The sequence below is a fragment of the Chinchilla lanigera genome, unplaced genomic scaffold (genome assembly GCF_000276665.1).
Source record: "Chinchilla lanigera isolate Chin_1 unplaced genomic scaffold, ChiLan1.0 scaffold00166, whole genome shotgun sequence".
NCBI lineage: Eukaryota > Metazoa > Chordata > Mammalia > Rodentia > Chinchillidae > Chinchilla > Chinchilla lanigera.
Window position 1 is genome coordinate 985,760 of NW_004955567.1, and position 13,199 is coordinate 998,958.

General features: G+C 55.7%; 2 protein-coding genes across 5 annotated transcripts in view; both read left to right on the forward strand.

Annotated features, from left to right (window-relative positions):
- Positions 1 to 33: 33 nt before the first annotated feature.
- On the forward strand, positions 34 to 1,914 carry Tmem86b (transmembrane protein 86B). Its single transcript, XM_005413346.1, has 3 exons — positions 34 to 610; positions 891 to 1,134; positions 1,337 to 1,914. The coding sequence occupies exons 1-3, from the start codon at positions 563 to 565 to the stop codon at positions 1,717 to 1,719; spliced, it is 675 nt and encodes a 224-aa protein (XP_005413403.1). The 5' UTR covers positions 34 to 562; the 3' UTR covers positions 1,720 to 1,914.
- A 5,206-nt stretch (positions 1,915 to 7,120) lies between these two features.
- The window catches only part of Ptprh (protein tyrosine phosphatase, receptor type, H), a 25,464-nt gene continuing 19,385 nt past the window's right edge, over positions 7,121 to 13,199 (forward strand). For 2 of the 4 annotated variants that reach the window (XR_001232403.1, XM_013509243.1), the window contains exons 1-4: positions 7,124 to 7,277; positions 8,168 to 8,201; positions 8,387 to 8,641; positions 13,087 to 13,193. Coding sequence is in view for 3 of the 4 variants with exons in the window: in XM_013509243.1 (XP_013364697.1) it covers positions 7,227 to 7,277; positions 8,168 to 8,201; positions 8,387 to 8,641; positions 13,087 to 13,193 (447 nt within the window). In the remaining variant the exon portion in view is untranslated. Of the gene's footprint in view, positions 7,278 to 8,167; positions 8,202 to 8,386; positions 8,642 to 13,086; positions 13,194 to 13,199 lie in introns of all 4 variants that reach the window. The other 2 variants (XM_013509244.1, XM_013509245.1) reach the window with 2 other exon arrangements.

Sequence of the window (13,199 nt, forward strand, 5' to 3'; positions counted from 1 at the left end):
AGGGGGCGCAGTTCGGATGGGGCGGGACTTCAGACAGAAGGGAGCTGGCAGTCCTCACCGCCATGCGTCCCCTTCTGCCCTCCCTCAGTGGCTGAGAGCTGGGGAAGTTGGGAGCCCTTGGGCTTCAGAGCCAGGGGTTCCTGCCCAAGGCGGGAGGCTGGGTGTCCCCAGGGTGAGGCAAGTCCTGGCTCCCAGTGGTTGGCACGGGCCTGTCATCGAGGTAGAGTGGAGCAGGAGCCGCCTGTGCCTGTCCCTCCAGTGTGCTGCTGCACTGGAGCCCCGCGCTGTCCCTTCCGGCTGTGGTTGCTGGGCTTACCGTGGGAGGCACGCTCACTGGCTTCGCCCTGCAGGCAAAGCTGCCAGGTTGCGATTTGCTGGGTGGCGGTTCTGGGGGTTGAGGGACCCCTTGGCTCCAGTGGGCACCTCAGGGTAGTGGGAAGGCCCCATCTCGGGCTGTTATCAGCCCTGGAGTCCACAGGACACTCAGGTTAATGTGTAACAAGCCCTCTCCACCCCGAGTCCACTAGCTGCCACCTGCAGGGCACCCATATTCCAGGCCAGCATGGACCTCAGGGAAGAGGGTCTGCCCCTGAAGACGCTCTTCAGCCAAGTGAGCCTGTAGGGTGGGGTTCAGGGCTTGGGGAACCAAGCAGCCTGGGGCCGTGGGGTCCCTGTGCTCCCAGGAGCAGGTCCTGTGGGGTTGAGACTGCCTCTTGCAGGTGGGAGGCCAGAGCAACCTGGTCCCCCAGGAGGCCAAAGGTCCTGCCCCTGTCCCTGACCAGGGCCAGCCTGGACGGCTCAAGGCAGTGCGGAGGGGAGGGTGGGCTGGGAGCCGCGAGTTGTGTGGGTAGGGTGGGGCTGGGCTGTGTGCTCAGCACCTCCTTCCGCAGCACCCCGGGGCCAGCGGGTGGCTGAGCCCTTTCCTGCTCACCTGCTGCGTCTACCTCCTCTGGGGTCCCGAGGCCCCGCCGTCCTGGCCTGCGGCCCTGCTCAAGTGCCTGCCTGTGCTCTGCCTTGCGCTGTTCCTGTGGGCCGTGCCCACTGCTGGGGGCCGCGCCCGGCTCCTCCAAGGGGGCCTGCTGTGCTCGGCCGTGGGGGACGTCTGCCTCGTGTGGCCCGCGGCCTTCCTGCGCGGTGAGTAAGGGCCCCGGAGGAAGAGGAGGGCGGAGGCCAGAGAGGGGGACAGTCAGGGTGCTGTGTGCTCCGTGTTTGGGGGAGGCCCAGAGACGGCGACAGCACTAGACAGCCCAGGACGTCTGGGGCAGTGTGACTCGTGGCTGAGGGTGTGGCCGTGCACAGGAGCGGCGAGTGCAGTCAAAGGTGCCCTCTCCCGCAGGCATGGCTGCCTTCGCTGCGGCCCACCTCCTCTACCTGCGGGCCCTCGGCCTCTTTCCTCTGCGGCCCGGCCTGCTGCTGCTCGTGCTCCTGAGCTTCGCGGCCTACCTCAGCCTCCTGCTGCCACACCTGCAGCCTGCCATGGCCGGGCCCGTGGCGGCCTATGCACTGCTCCTGGCCGGGGTGCTGTGGCGTGGCCTGGCTCGCGGTGGGAGTGCTGGCCACGGCACACTGCTCTTCGCCGTGTCTGATGTGGTGCTCGCCTGGGACAGGTTTGTGCACCCTCTGCCCCGCGGCCGCCTGGTGACCATGACCACCTACTATGCGGCCCAGGCTCTCATCACCTTATCTGCGCTCAAGAGCCCTGAGAGGAAGGCCGACTGAGAGGCCCGCTGGACGGATGAACCCCTCCTCCCGCAGCGGCCGCCTCCAGCACCGTGTGGGCCTCTTGGGTTCCAGGCCACTCTCCAGACCCTGCCCTGCCCTCTGGGCCTGTGCCTCCCGACCCGTGCCCCTCCTGCCACACCAGTCGCCTGTCTGTTTGCTGATGCTAAGTAAAGTGAGTGTGGAGAGACCAGAGCCACCAGTGTTTTGGGTCGCGGAGGGAGGGAGCCCATCCCAGAGCCCGGTGCCTGAGGATTCCTTCGCCTCCGTGTGGTGGACAAGTGGGCAGGTCTAAATCCAGGAAAGATGTTTCTGCTTGTTCTTTTGAGATATGGTCTTGCTACCTAGCCAGGCTGTTTGCACACTCACAGCAGCCCTCCTGCCTCAGCCTCCCGAGTACTGGGATTACAAGCCTGTGCTGTGCCTGGCCGAGAAAGACGTCTTTCAGGAGGCACAAATCTGTGATCACGTTGTTGGGGCTGGAGAGCTTGAAGGAGGAGCCAGGGTGGGAAGAGTGCTGGAAGAGAGGGCCGGTGTGGTGCAGAGGTCTCGGCGGCTGCTGCCCTCTGGGCCTCATCCACAAGGTTGGATTTGGCTGAGCTTCTCAAGGCGCTGTGCTGCTGGGGCGACTCTCAGTAGAGGGGAGACGGCTGCACCCTGCCCTGTCCAGGCTGTCTGCAGGCTCCCCGGGCCCTGAGGGAGCTGGGGGTTGGAAGGTGGGGTGTCAGGAGGAGGTGGGAGCACAGAGATTTCCTTGAGAAATGCGGAGAGCCGGCAAGGACAGTCTGAAGGCCGGGTTCCCCTGTCCGAAGCCTCTGCTTCCTCTTTCTGCTCACCCACTTGTCTGCCTGTGCTGGGGATGGAGCCTCAAGGTGCTCGGGCAGGCAGCCACATCCCCACCCTTCTTATCTGCAATGCGGGTCAAGGTCTTGCTGCGTTGCTCGGATGTGTCTAACTTGCTGTCCTGCTGCAGCCCCCAGGAGCAGGGACACGCTGGCTTCCCGTCCTCTGCCCGCACCCCAGACTGGCAGGCAGGACTTGGAGCAGAGTGCGGGCACGGGCAGATGCCACACGGAGCTGACTGGGCGCTTGCAGACCCGGGCGGGAGGCCTGGCCCTGTGGGTGCGAGCCGTCTGCTGGGCCCTTGCAGCGGCGGGCAATAGCCACCGTCTGAAGAGGAAAGGGCTGAGGACTAGAAATAAGGTCCACGGGAGGAGCGGCCCAGCGCGGCACCGGTGAAGCTCTGGACACCGCTGCCTGCCCAGCCCACCCCGTCCCCCAGGAAACCTGTGGAGGGTGTTAAGGACGTGGCCCACCTGCCCGGGCCCCGTAGAGCCCCCAGCCGCCTACTCGGAGCCACTGAGTCACCGGGCGTCCCCCCTCAGAGGCCTTTCCTGGAGTAGCTCTGTGCCAGGCTCCGCAGCCTGTGCCCGCCCGCCCTGCAGGTAGACCCCCGTCAGCACCGAGGACAGCGCCAGGCCGCGGGATTCCTGCCGGGCAGGGCCGGCCGGCCGGGAACAGCTACCTGCACAGTCCCTTCCTTGCTGCCCACGGGGGTCCCAGCGCTCAGCCTCCCTCCTGGTGCTGCCCGGCGAGCGCGCTGGGCCGGGGAGGGCTGAGCTGGTGAGAAGGCAGCGCCATCTGGGCCGGGGAGGGCTGAGCTGGTGAGAAGGGCCAGCCTTGGCCCTTCCTCTGCCTGATTGTCCACATGCAGCCTCAGGACTGCGGGAGGATCCACTCCAAGCACAGTGGCAGGCTGCCACCAGGGGCCGCCCTCCCCTCAGCCCTTCCCGGGGTCCACCTCTGCTTTTTTTTCTTCTTTGTGGGGTTTGGGGATTGAACCCAGGGCCTCCACAGTGACCCACGTCCTCAGCTGCTTTTTATGTTTTATTCTGAGGCAGGGTCTCACTAATTCACTGTTTCCAGGCTGGGCTCAAAAAGCTTGTGATTCTTCTGCTTCAGTCTCCTGGAGTGCTGGGATCACAGTGTGTACCGCGCCTGGCTTCAGTTTATTTCATGTCCCAGTTAGGCTCGTGGGGCACTAGTTCTTGTTCTTTCCCCCTGCATTTACCGCCTGCAGTGGGGAGAGCAGTTCTGAGGGCTTCCACTTGTCCTTGCCACCCTCCACCGTCACACCGACAATGTCTGGCATGATTTCCACCCACGTACTCAGGGTGCAGGAAGGGAGACGCACACAGCGCCCTTTTCTGAAATCCTTTGTGTTCTGGGGATGGATCCAGGGTCTTCACACCACGCTACATCTTAGCCTTTTGTAAGCTGACCAGGCTGGCGTTGAACCTGCGACCCTACTACGCCAGCCTCCCAGACACCAGGCTCACAAGGGGCTTCTAAAGTCCACTCAACCCATAGTGTGATAGTCTTAGCCTGGCTAAGATCGACCTCTGTGGAAACTCAGGACAGACTCCCTCCGCCTGAGATCCAGCTCCGGGCTGTCCTCGGCCGCCAGGCTGCATTGGTGGCTGTGCCAGTGCCCCACACATAGTCCCTCCTTGGGCACAGCACACCCAGCCTGGCTCCCAGGGGTGCTGGCTGCTCACAGATGCCTGGTCCGAGAATTGCAGTGGGCCAACCTGAGATGTTTCCCAGCAGGAAGCTCTGGGAACTCACCCTGGGGGAAGCGGGACAAAGATCTGTGACACAGTGGGGTCATGTCCTTGCGTGGCTCCACCCTCTGCCCATGGCACTCCCTCCAGGCCCTTTCTCATAAATGCAGCCCTCACCGGCAGGCCTTGTGGGAACCCCTGGCTCAGCCTCTGCTCCGGGGACATGACCTGTGGCAGGAGGGTCCCCTGTGGTCACTGGCGTCTGGTCTCTCACATAGGCTGGAGGAACTGTCGTCACTTTCTCCATGCTTCTGGGAGGGGGTGACAGGAACGTGGCTGGGGAGTTGTGCTGACCCAGGCTCCCACCAGCGTGTGGTCCAGGCTGGCCTCGGACTCATGGCACTCCTCCTGCCTCATCTTCCTGAGTGCTGGGACTGCAGGCCTGCACCACCACGCCTGGCTTAAATCTTAATTTGTACAGATGGGAAAACAGGCTCTGAGGCTGGGCATGGTGGCCCTTACCTGCTGAAGCAGGAGGACCTCTGTGAATTCAGGGTCAGCCTGGGCGACATAGTGAGACCCTGTTTTAAAAAACAAGGCAAAAAATGCTCATGTAGCTGAGCGTAGTGGCACACACCTGTAATCCCAGCACTTGGGAGGCTGAGGCAGGAGCAGCTTTGTGAGTTTAAGGCCAGCCTGGGCTACAAAGTGAGCTCAAGACCAACCTGAACTGTGTAGTGAAACCCTGTCTCCAAAATCCAAAAACAAAACAAAAACTCTCATGTAGTAAAAAATTTCAAATTAGACAAAAATATAAGAAAAAATGAAAAACATCTATCACTCCAGTGAGGATGTTCAGGGTTGCCCTGGGGTAAAGTGTGTGGACCAAGGGAACCCACACCCCAGGGCGTGTGCAAGAGGAGCAGTGGGAAGTCCAGCCCAGCCCTGGGATCACAGCCCCAGGGGCCCTGGCTTCCTTGTGACCCAGGAACTGTGCTAAAGGTCTCACAGCCCTGAGCGGCATAGTTCCCCCTCCTCCTTCTCCTTTGTCTTGGGTGGGGTGTGTCACAGAAGACCCAGTGGTGGCACTGCACAACTGGGTTCTCCCCGCCAGTGGGCCGCGGCCTCTCACTTCCTGCAGGACGGCCCGCAAGGCTGGCTTCCCTTCTGCACACTCCTTCCCACTGGGTGAAGCAGAGCTCTTGGGTGTGATGCTCAAAATGGATGGGGCCCCCTCCGCCCGATCTGTCTTGATGTTCTGCCAGGAGGATGCCCACGAGACACCGCAGGGGGGCACAGGGTAGAGATACAAGGGGTGGGCCAGGGCAGGGGAACCCTAGAGCCGGCCCAGTGGCACCCTGCCATGAGTGCTGTCCCCGCCAGGCTCCCGGCTGCAGAACCTCATGGGTGAGGTGTGTTACTGCTGATGCACCCTGTCTGAGAGCAATCCGTCCTGCAGGGACAGACAGCGGACACCTACGCACATGGTCCTCGGCATAGCTCAGACCCATGCTGCGTAGCTGCTGTTTTCTCTTTTCATTTGATCTTTAATAATAAGTGCTGCATAACTCCCTGCCGAGCCAGAGTTATTTCTCAGCCAGGAGCATGCTTCATGGACGCTTAGACACAGTCGTGCAGGACCCCAGGGGTGCACCTGCTCTTCCACCAGTGCCTCTGAGCTGGCCTTGGGCAGCCCCTGCGATCACATCAGGGACCCTGAGGTGCCCATGGCTCTGGAACTGGCAAAAGTGGGTCGCAACATCCTCTGTATGTGAGGTGGAAAGTGCTTGAAATTTACTTTAGAAACGAGATGGGGCAGGCACAGTGGTGCACACCTGTAATCCCAGCAGTCTGGAAGAGGGAGGGAGGATGATCACAAGTTGGAGCCCAGCCAAGCAAGACCCAATCTCACAAATTTGCAAAACGTGCTGGGGATGTAGCTCAGTGTGAAGGCGTTGGGCTCCATCCCCAGTACACACAGAACAAAACCAACCCAGCAGGAAACAGCAAACCCGGGAGGCAGCCCCGCTGAAGGATGGAGCAGGAGGTGATTCTGACAGTGCAGGGCGGGGCTACAGCCTGGGAGCTCACATCCCAGCTCGCAAGCAAGTGTCAGGACATCCAGAGACAGTGCAGCCAAGGGATGACCGAGGGGACGTGCCTGAGCTGCTGGAGACCCTCACAGGCCAGGGGCCTTGTGCTGCCACCATGTCACAGGTTCCTCAGCATGCACTTCCCAGGGCTTGGCACCCTTCTTTCCAGGGGACCCAGCTGAGTCACCCTGAGCTTGATTCGCCTCAGGTCAGGACTGTGGCCAAGTGGCTGTGTAAATACAAACGCACACAAACGACAGCCTCCGGGGCTCCAAGCTAGTGGCCAACCCAGGGTGCCTCACATGGGAGCCCAGTGCTGCCGGAGGAGGAGGAGGAGCTGTGGGGCTCAGGGCAGACGCACCTGGCGGGGAGATGGTGCGCACAGAGGCCTGGAGGCAGCAAGTCCCGGCTCATCTGTGACCACCACGGACCTGCAGCGCACAGAGGAGCCCACCGTGCCAGGCTGGTCTCCTTGCCCTGTCTGCCCTGAGGGAAGAGGGCCCCCTCCGCTGTCCCCACGATGCTCCTCAGGGTCATGTGGCTGTTGGCACATCGGCCACGAATGTGTCTGGGATTCACCACAAAGCAGGGTGAGCTGGGGCTGAGCTTCCAGGTGCACCCGGAGACAGCAGGGCCGGGCGGTGTCCGGCAGCAGGGAGGTGAAGAAGTACAAGGGACAGGGCAGGGCCGGAGCTGGGCTCTCACGCTGGGCCTGCACTTCCTCCTCCTCCCCTTCCTGCCTGGGCTCTGGCCACACCATGGGCTGGGAAAGGGGAAATTCTTGAGTATAAAGTCCAGCAGGTGGAGGGACCAGGCTGGGACTCCTGTGTCACTTGCAGTGACAGGACACATGGACCGGGTTGCCGTGGGCCTCGGGGTCTGGGGGAGCCTGGTGCTACTGGTAAGTCCTCCCTGCCCGGGGCAGCCGGGTCCCAAGGGAGCGGGAGCTGGGGCTCAGACTCCACAGTCAGAAGATGAAGGATGGGGCTCCTTGAACTCAGAACCAAGAGGAAGTGGGAGCTGGTTATGCCCTGGAGAAGCAAGGGGGATCCCGGTTTGGGAGGACTGTGGAGAGTCTGATACCCAGGCTTAGATAGCACAGTGACAGTGGAGCCGGAACTGCCCCTCAGGCAAGACGCAGAGAGCTCCAGAGTCACATTACAGTGCCTTTCTCCCTCTGAGGGCCAGGGCTGTTCCCTCAGACCGGGGATCCGGGCCTGGCCTGCCCCCTCAGACCCTGGCATCCGGGGCCAGCCTCCCCGCTCAGACTTGGGATACAGTCCTGGCCTCCCCCCTCATACCCTGGGGTCCGGGCCTGGCCTCCCCTCTCAGAAAGGGGTTTCAGATCTAGCCTCCTCCCTAAAACCTGGGGATCTCCTTCCTCACATCCAGGGCTCCAGGCCCAGCCCTTCTTTCTGACCCTGGTATCTGGATCCAGCCTTCAGTTTCATTTTCTTCATTATCTTCTGACTTTATGGTTACTTCCCCACCCCCAGCATTGCAAGCCTGTAGGTTTAAAAAATTAAAACCATTACGTTTATCTTTGGCCTTATCAGTAGAGCCAATGTCAGCTTCTGCGTCCCTGAAACAACACCCCTACCATACTTGACCTTGTTCCCTGCTGGAAGAACACGGATATTGGGGCGACCTTTGTCACAGCTCAGCCCTGAGCTACCCTCACCAGGGTGACTGTCAGGCAGGGCTGGGAGTGTCCTGGGCAGCCACCAGGCCCACGGTCACTCCTGGGTCCACGGGAGCCTGAGCTCTAACTCCTTCCCTGGCTCTTTCTAGGGTCTGTGCAGCTGGACAGTGGGCGGGGCAGCCGGTGAGTGACCCCTCAGAACCGTGGGCCGCACACACTGGGGCCTCTTGGCCTCTCCATGAAAGCCTCCCACCCAGGAGAGGGGGTTGGAGAAGAGTGAACCGAGTGAGGTGCTGGGGGCGGGGGGCGGGAGGCAGAGGAATGGTGGGCACTGGCTGACAGGGACCCTCATCCCAACCCCCAATCAGTGAGAGACCTGCGAGTGCACGCTCAGACCAACAGCTCCATCAGCCTGCGCTGGGAGGAGCCCCAGGGCTCGGACTCCCAGAACCTCACCTACTGGGTCCTGTGGGCTGGAGAGGGCGACACAGGTGACCCCCGGAAGACCACCGACACCAGTGTCACCGTGGAGGGACTGCGCCCTGGGTCCTCATATGTATTTTCTGTGTGGGTGGAAAGAGACGGAGTCAACAGCACCGCGGAGACTCTCAATGCTTCTACAGGTGAGGGGCAGCCAGTATTTTAGGAGGGTGTTATATAATTTCCATGCGTTTATGAAGTTCTTGTCATTTCTTTTGCCATTGGTTTCCAATTGTACTGCACTCTAGGCTGATGATATGCATGGAATAATTTTAATTCTTTTGCATTTACTTAAGCATGTTCTATGGGCTAGTATGTGGTCTATTTTGGAAATCATCCCATGTGCAGTCGAGAAGAATGTGTATCCTGATGTGAGGTGGAACACTCTGTCAACATCTACTAAGTTGATTTGCTCAAAAGTTGGGTTCAGTTTTAATGTTTCATTCTTGTTTTTTTTTTTTTTTTGGTACTAGGAATCAAACTCAGGACCTTGCACATGCCAGGCCAGCATTTGTGCTGCTGAGCTATATCCCTGGCCCTTAATATTTCATTCTTGATTCTTTTGTCTAGTTGATCTGTCTATTTGTGACAGTGGGGTATTGAAATCCCCCAATACAATTGTATTAGTGCTTATTTGATTTTTGTTTTATATTGTTGGGTGCATTGGTATTTGTGGGTTTTTTTTTGTTGTTGTTATTTGTTTTTCGTCTTTTTGAGATAGGGCCTTGCTATGGAATTCAGGCTGGCCTTCAACTCACTTTGTAGACTAGGCTGGCCTCGAACTCACAGCTATCCTCCTACTTCAGCCTCCTAAGTGCTGGGATTACATGTGAGTGTCACCGTGCCTGGCTACATTGGTATTTGTTACATAGATATTTATGATTATTATCTCTTCCTCTTGGATTGTCCCCTTTACAATGGTGTAGTGATCTTTTTTATATCTCTTAATCAGTCTTGGCTTGAAATCCACCTTGTCTGCAAGTAGAATATCTACCGCTGCTTTTTTTCGAGGTTCCTGTCACAAGGAGTATTGTTTTCCATCCTTTGACTTTCAGTCTGTGAATACCTTTTTGAGTTACATGTGTTTCTTCTATGCAACATATTGTTGGATCTTGCTTTTTGATCCATTCTACCATCTGTGTCTTTTGACTGGTGAATTGAGACCATTAACCTTGATGGTTATAACTGATATGTATTGTCTTCTCCTCGTCCTGTTGTTTTCCTGTTGCGGGCACCCTTATTTTCCCCCCTCTATTTAGTTGTTTGCCTTGCCTGGTGGATTTCTCCTGTTGGTGTTCATGGAGTTGTACTCCTTGTTTTCTCTTTCTAGAATGTCCTTCACAATGTTTTGGAGTGCTGGTTTGATGGTCATGAATTTCTTCAGGTGCTATTTGTCATGGAAATACCTTATTTCTCCATCAGTCTGATAGTTTGGTGGAGTATATCAATCTGGGTTGAAGGTTGTTTTCTTTTGGGGTTTGAAATACTTCACTCCAAACTCTCCTTGACTTGAGGGTTTGTGCTGAGCAGTCAGCTGTGATTCTAATGGGCTTTCCTTTATAGGTGATTTGTTTCTTTTCTGTAACAGCTTTTAATGTTCTGTTCTTGTGTTGAATTTCTGGAATCTTGACTATAATATGCCTGGCTGTAGATTTTTTTGATCATGGCTAATTGGAATTCTATATGCCTCAGTTATTGTATGTCAAATTCTTTCTACCAGGGAAGTTTTCTGCCATGACATCTGTGAACAGGTTTTTATATCATTTGTGCTATCTCCTGCCTTTTCATTGACTCCAATCAATCTTATCTTATTCTTCTTTGCTTCGTATAGCAGCTGCTGGACTGATTTCTCATGGTCCCTTGCTATTTTTAAGAAATCTTTATTTTCGTGATTGCTAACTGCAAGTCTATCTTCTTCTTTTTTTTTTTTTTTTTTTTTTTTTCCAGTACTGGGAATCGAACTCATGAGCTTGCGCTTGCCAGGCAGGTGCCGTGCTGCTGAGCTAAATCCCCAGCCCCCTGCAAGTCTATCTTCTGAGATCCTGTGTCTGAGATCCTGTCCTCACATTGGCTTATTCCACTGCAGATACTTTCAATGGAATTTTTAGTCTCCTGGATATCTGCTTGAATCTGTGTTATGGATTTTGCTTCTTTCCTATGTTGGGCGCTCATGGCTTCCATCATTTTCTTAAACTCTATTTTTTTAATCTGTATCTGCTCTAGAGTCACTGAGCATGTTTTTCATTGTGATGACCATCTCTGCAGTTATCTGAGAAATTATTTCTGATTTGATTTTTTTCTAGAGGCTTAGTCAATTGTTTTGTTGTTACCACTTCAGAGAGGCCAGGTGGGTGGCTTTTGTATTGTTCCACCTCATTGCTTCCCAGGTTTGCCTTTGGTGAACTGGATGTCTGGTGTTGCATCTTGTTTAAGTGTCTTCTCATTTTCTTTTCTTTTGTTTAATTCCTTGGGTGATGCTTATAAATTGCCTGTGGTGGGTTGCTTTGTTGCTAGTATTTAGAACCTTGAGGAAATGACTGCTTCTCTGAGGCATCTTCCAGGTGTAGTTGGTTTTCGGATTTTGAGTCTGTTTCAAGATCCCACCTCTTTAATTTATTGAGGATGAGAAGTTGCTGCCTGCTTGGCACCACCCCTGGTTCTTTGGCACTGGCCCATAGTATTTTCTATGACCTTTAGTCAATCTCAGTCTTGGAATACCAGGAAGAACAGCTCGTTAGAACAATTATGTCACTTTGGCTAAAGTGGTACAATTGACAGTAAACATAGCATCAGATACACCCTAGGAAATTACACCGTAGTAACCTCTAATTTTGCAACCTTTAACTATAAGAACTAGATTTGTGGTTATATAACAAAATCTAAAACAAACCAGACAATTGTATGCAATAAATAAGCCCTCAATATGTCAATTTCACCCTCAGGAGAGAAAATTTAAAAAGGTTTAGGGGAAAAAGAGAGAAACAGAAGAAGAGGAAGAGACTAGAAGCAAGGCTGGAGGAAAAGGGGGACCACACAGACTTTGGGAAACTGGTGCTGAAGACAGGAGGGAAAGAGAGATGGAAGAGGTAAAAAGAGAACAGGACAGAAAAGCAACCACAAAAACAAAAAAAACACATTCACACTCATATAAAAACAAGATCAAACAATGAAGAGGAAAACAAAAAAGAAAAGAGGGTAAAAAATGTCCACTTCCAGGTTTGTCTCTGCTGTCTCTGCCAGAGAATGTGTGGAGACAGAGTCTGGATCCATGTTGATTTTTCCCAGCAGGCCAGCGGTAGCTTTACGTTGGGGTAGTGGATCATCTCAGTGAGCTGCACCTTTGTTTCCCCTGAAGTTCGGGCTGGCTTGTGGCTGGGAGGCTGGGACCTGACCCGCTCAGCCTGCTGCAGTCAGGGCGCCTTCTGCGGCCTCACCTGGGCTGGGAGCTGCCACGTGGAGCCAGCAGCTGCCCTGAGTTCCCAGCTCAGTTGGCCCCTCTCCAAGATGGGCCATGGCTAAGTGCCCTCCCCGCTGGAACAGCTAGTCTTGCAGCACTCACCCCCAGCCAGCACGGTCCTCCACGTCCACTGCGCCTTCCGCTACTGCCTCTCGTGGAGGCCTCTGGGGTTGCCAGCAGTCACCATGTATTTGCCCCTCCCTCCCATGCAGTGAGTCCCGACTCGGGGAGCAGGTGCAGCCTGATACCCACTTCTTCTTTGCTGAGCCTCTTTCTGCACTCTCCCCGTGGACTTTCTCCACTCTCAGATCCTTCCTGGACTACGGGGCCCACTTTTCTCCCTCTCTTCCTCTCTTTGCTGTATTCAGTATCTGGACAGCAAATCTCAGAGAGGCTCCTCACCACTCCACCATCTTCCCAGAGGTCTAGGTGAGAGTCAGCAGCCAGTGTTTTAACCTCTTCAGGTCCATGGAACTGGGGATTCACTCCAAGGCCTTCACGCTGAGCTACATCCCCAGCCCGTGTTTGTTTTTGTTTGTTTGTTTGGTTTAAGATAACGTTTTGCTGAATTCCCCTAGCAGAAATTGAAGTTTTGATCCTCCTTTCTCAGCCTCCTAGAGTTCTGGGCTTAGGGGTTGCCCCACCACACTTGGCTCTTACTCTCTCCTTTGTGGGGATTTGTGTGGGGTGCTTGAAAACAGACAAGTGTGGCAGATTCTGTGATTCAATAGAAATATACAGAGCCCCACATGGAAACTTCAGTTTTCTATTAGCCACATAAAAATGTAGAAAGAACCCCGGCCGAAATGAGTCATCACAGGGTATATCACGTAGTGTGAGAGATGTAAAACACTTCCTTCTTAATGGGTAATTTATGTAGAAAGGATGAATGGGGTTGTGTTTCCAACTTCATCCTTACTGTGCCTACCTCATGGGTCAGTACTGTCAGCATGTGCGGGCCTGGAACGAGCCGCTCACAGTGCTCCACAGTCCCGTGGGGCCTGTGCCACCGAGGCGCACGCTGCGGGTCTCAGCATCCCATGTCCTCCTTCTGGGTCTGAGAGCTGGGGAAGGGCAGGAAAATGTGAGGGCCAGGAGCAGACCTGATTTCCCCTCTGTCCCTGTGCTCAGCCCCCAACGCAGTGACCAACCTGCGAGTGCACGCTCAGACCAACAGCTCCATCAGCCTGCGCTGGGAGGAGCCCCAGGGCTCGGACTCCCAGAACCTCACCTACTGGGTCCTG

Bases quoted from the DNA above. Each gene is read 5' to 3' on its own strand.
- Tmem86b (XM_005413346.1), top strand. From the start codon at position 563: ATGGACCTCAGGGAAGAGGGTCTGCCCCTGAAGACGCTCTTCAGCCAA. The intron at 611-890 runs GTGAGCCTGTAG...CTCCTTCCGCAG, and splicing joins TGAAGACGCTCTTCAGCCAA to CACCCCGGGGCCAGCGGGTG. The intron at 1,135-1,336 runs GTGAGTAAGGGC...CCTCTCCCGCAG, and splicing joins GCCCGCGGCCTTCCTGCGCG to GCATGGCTGCCTTCGCTGCG.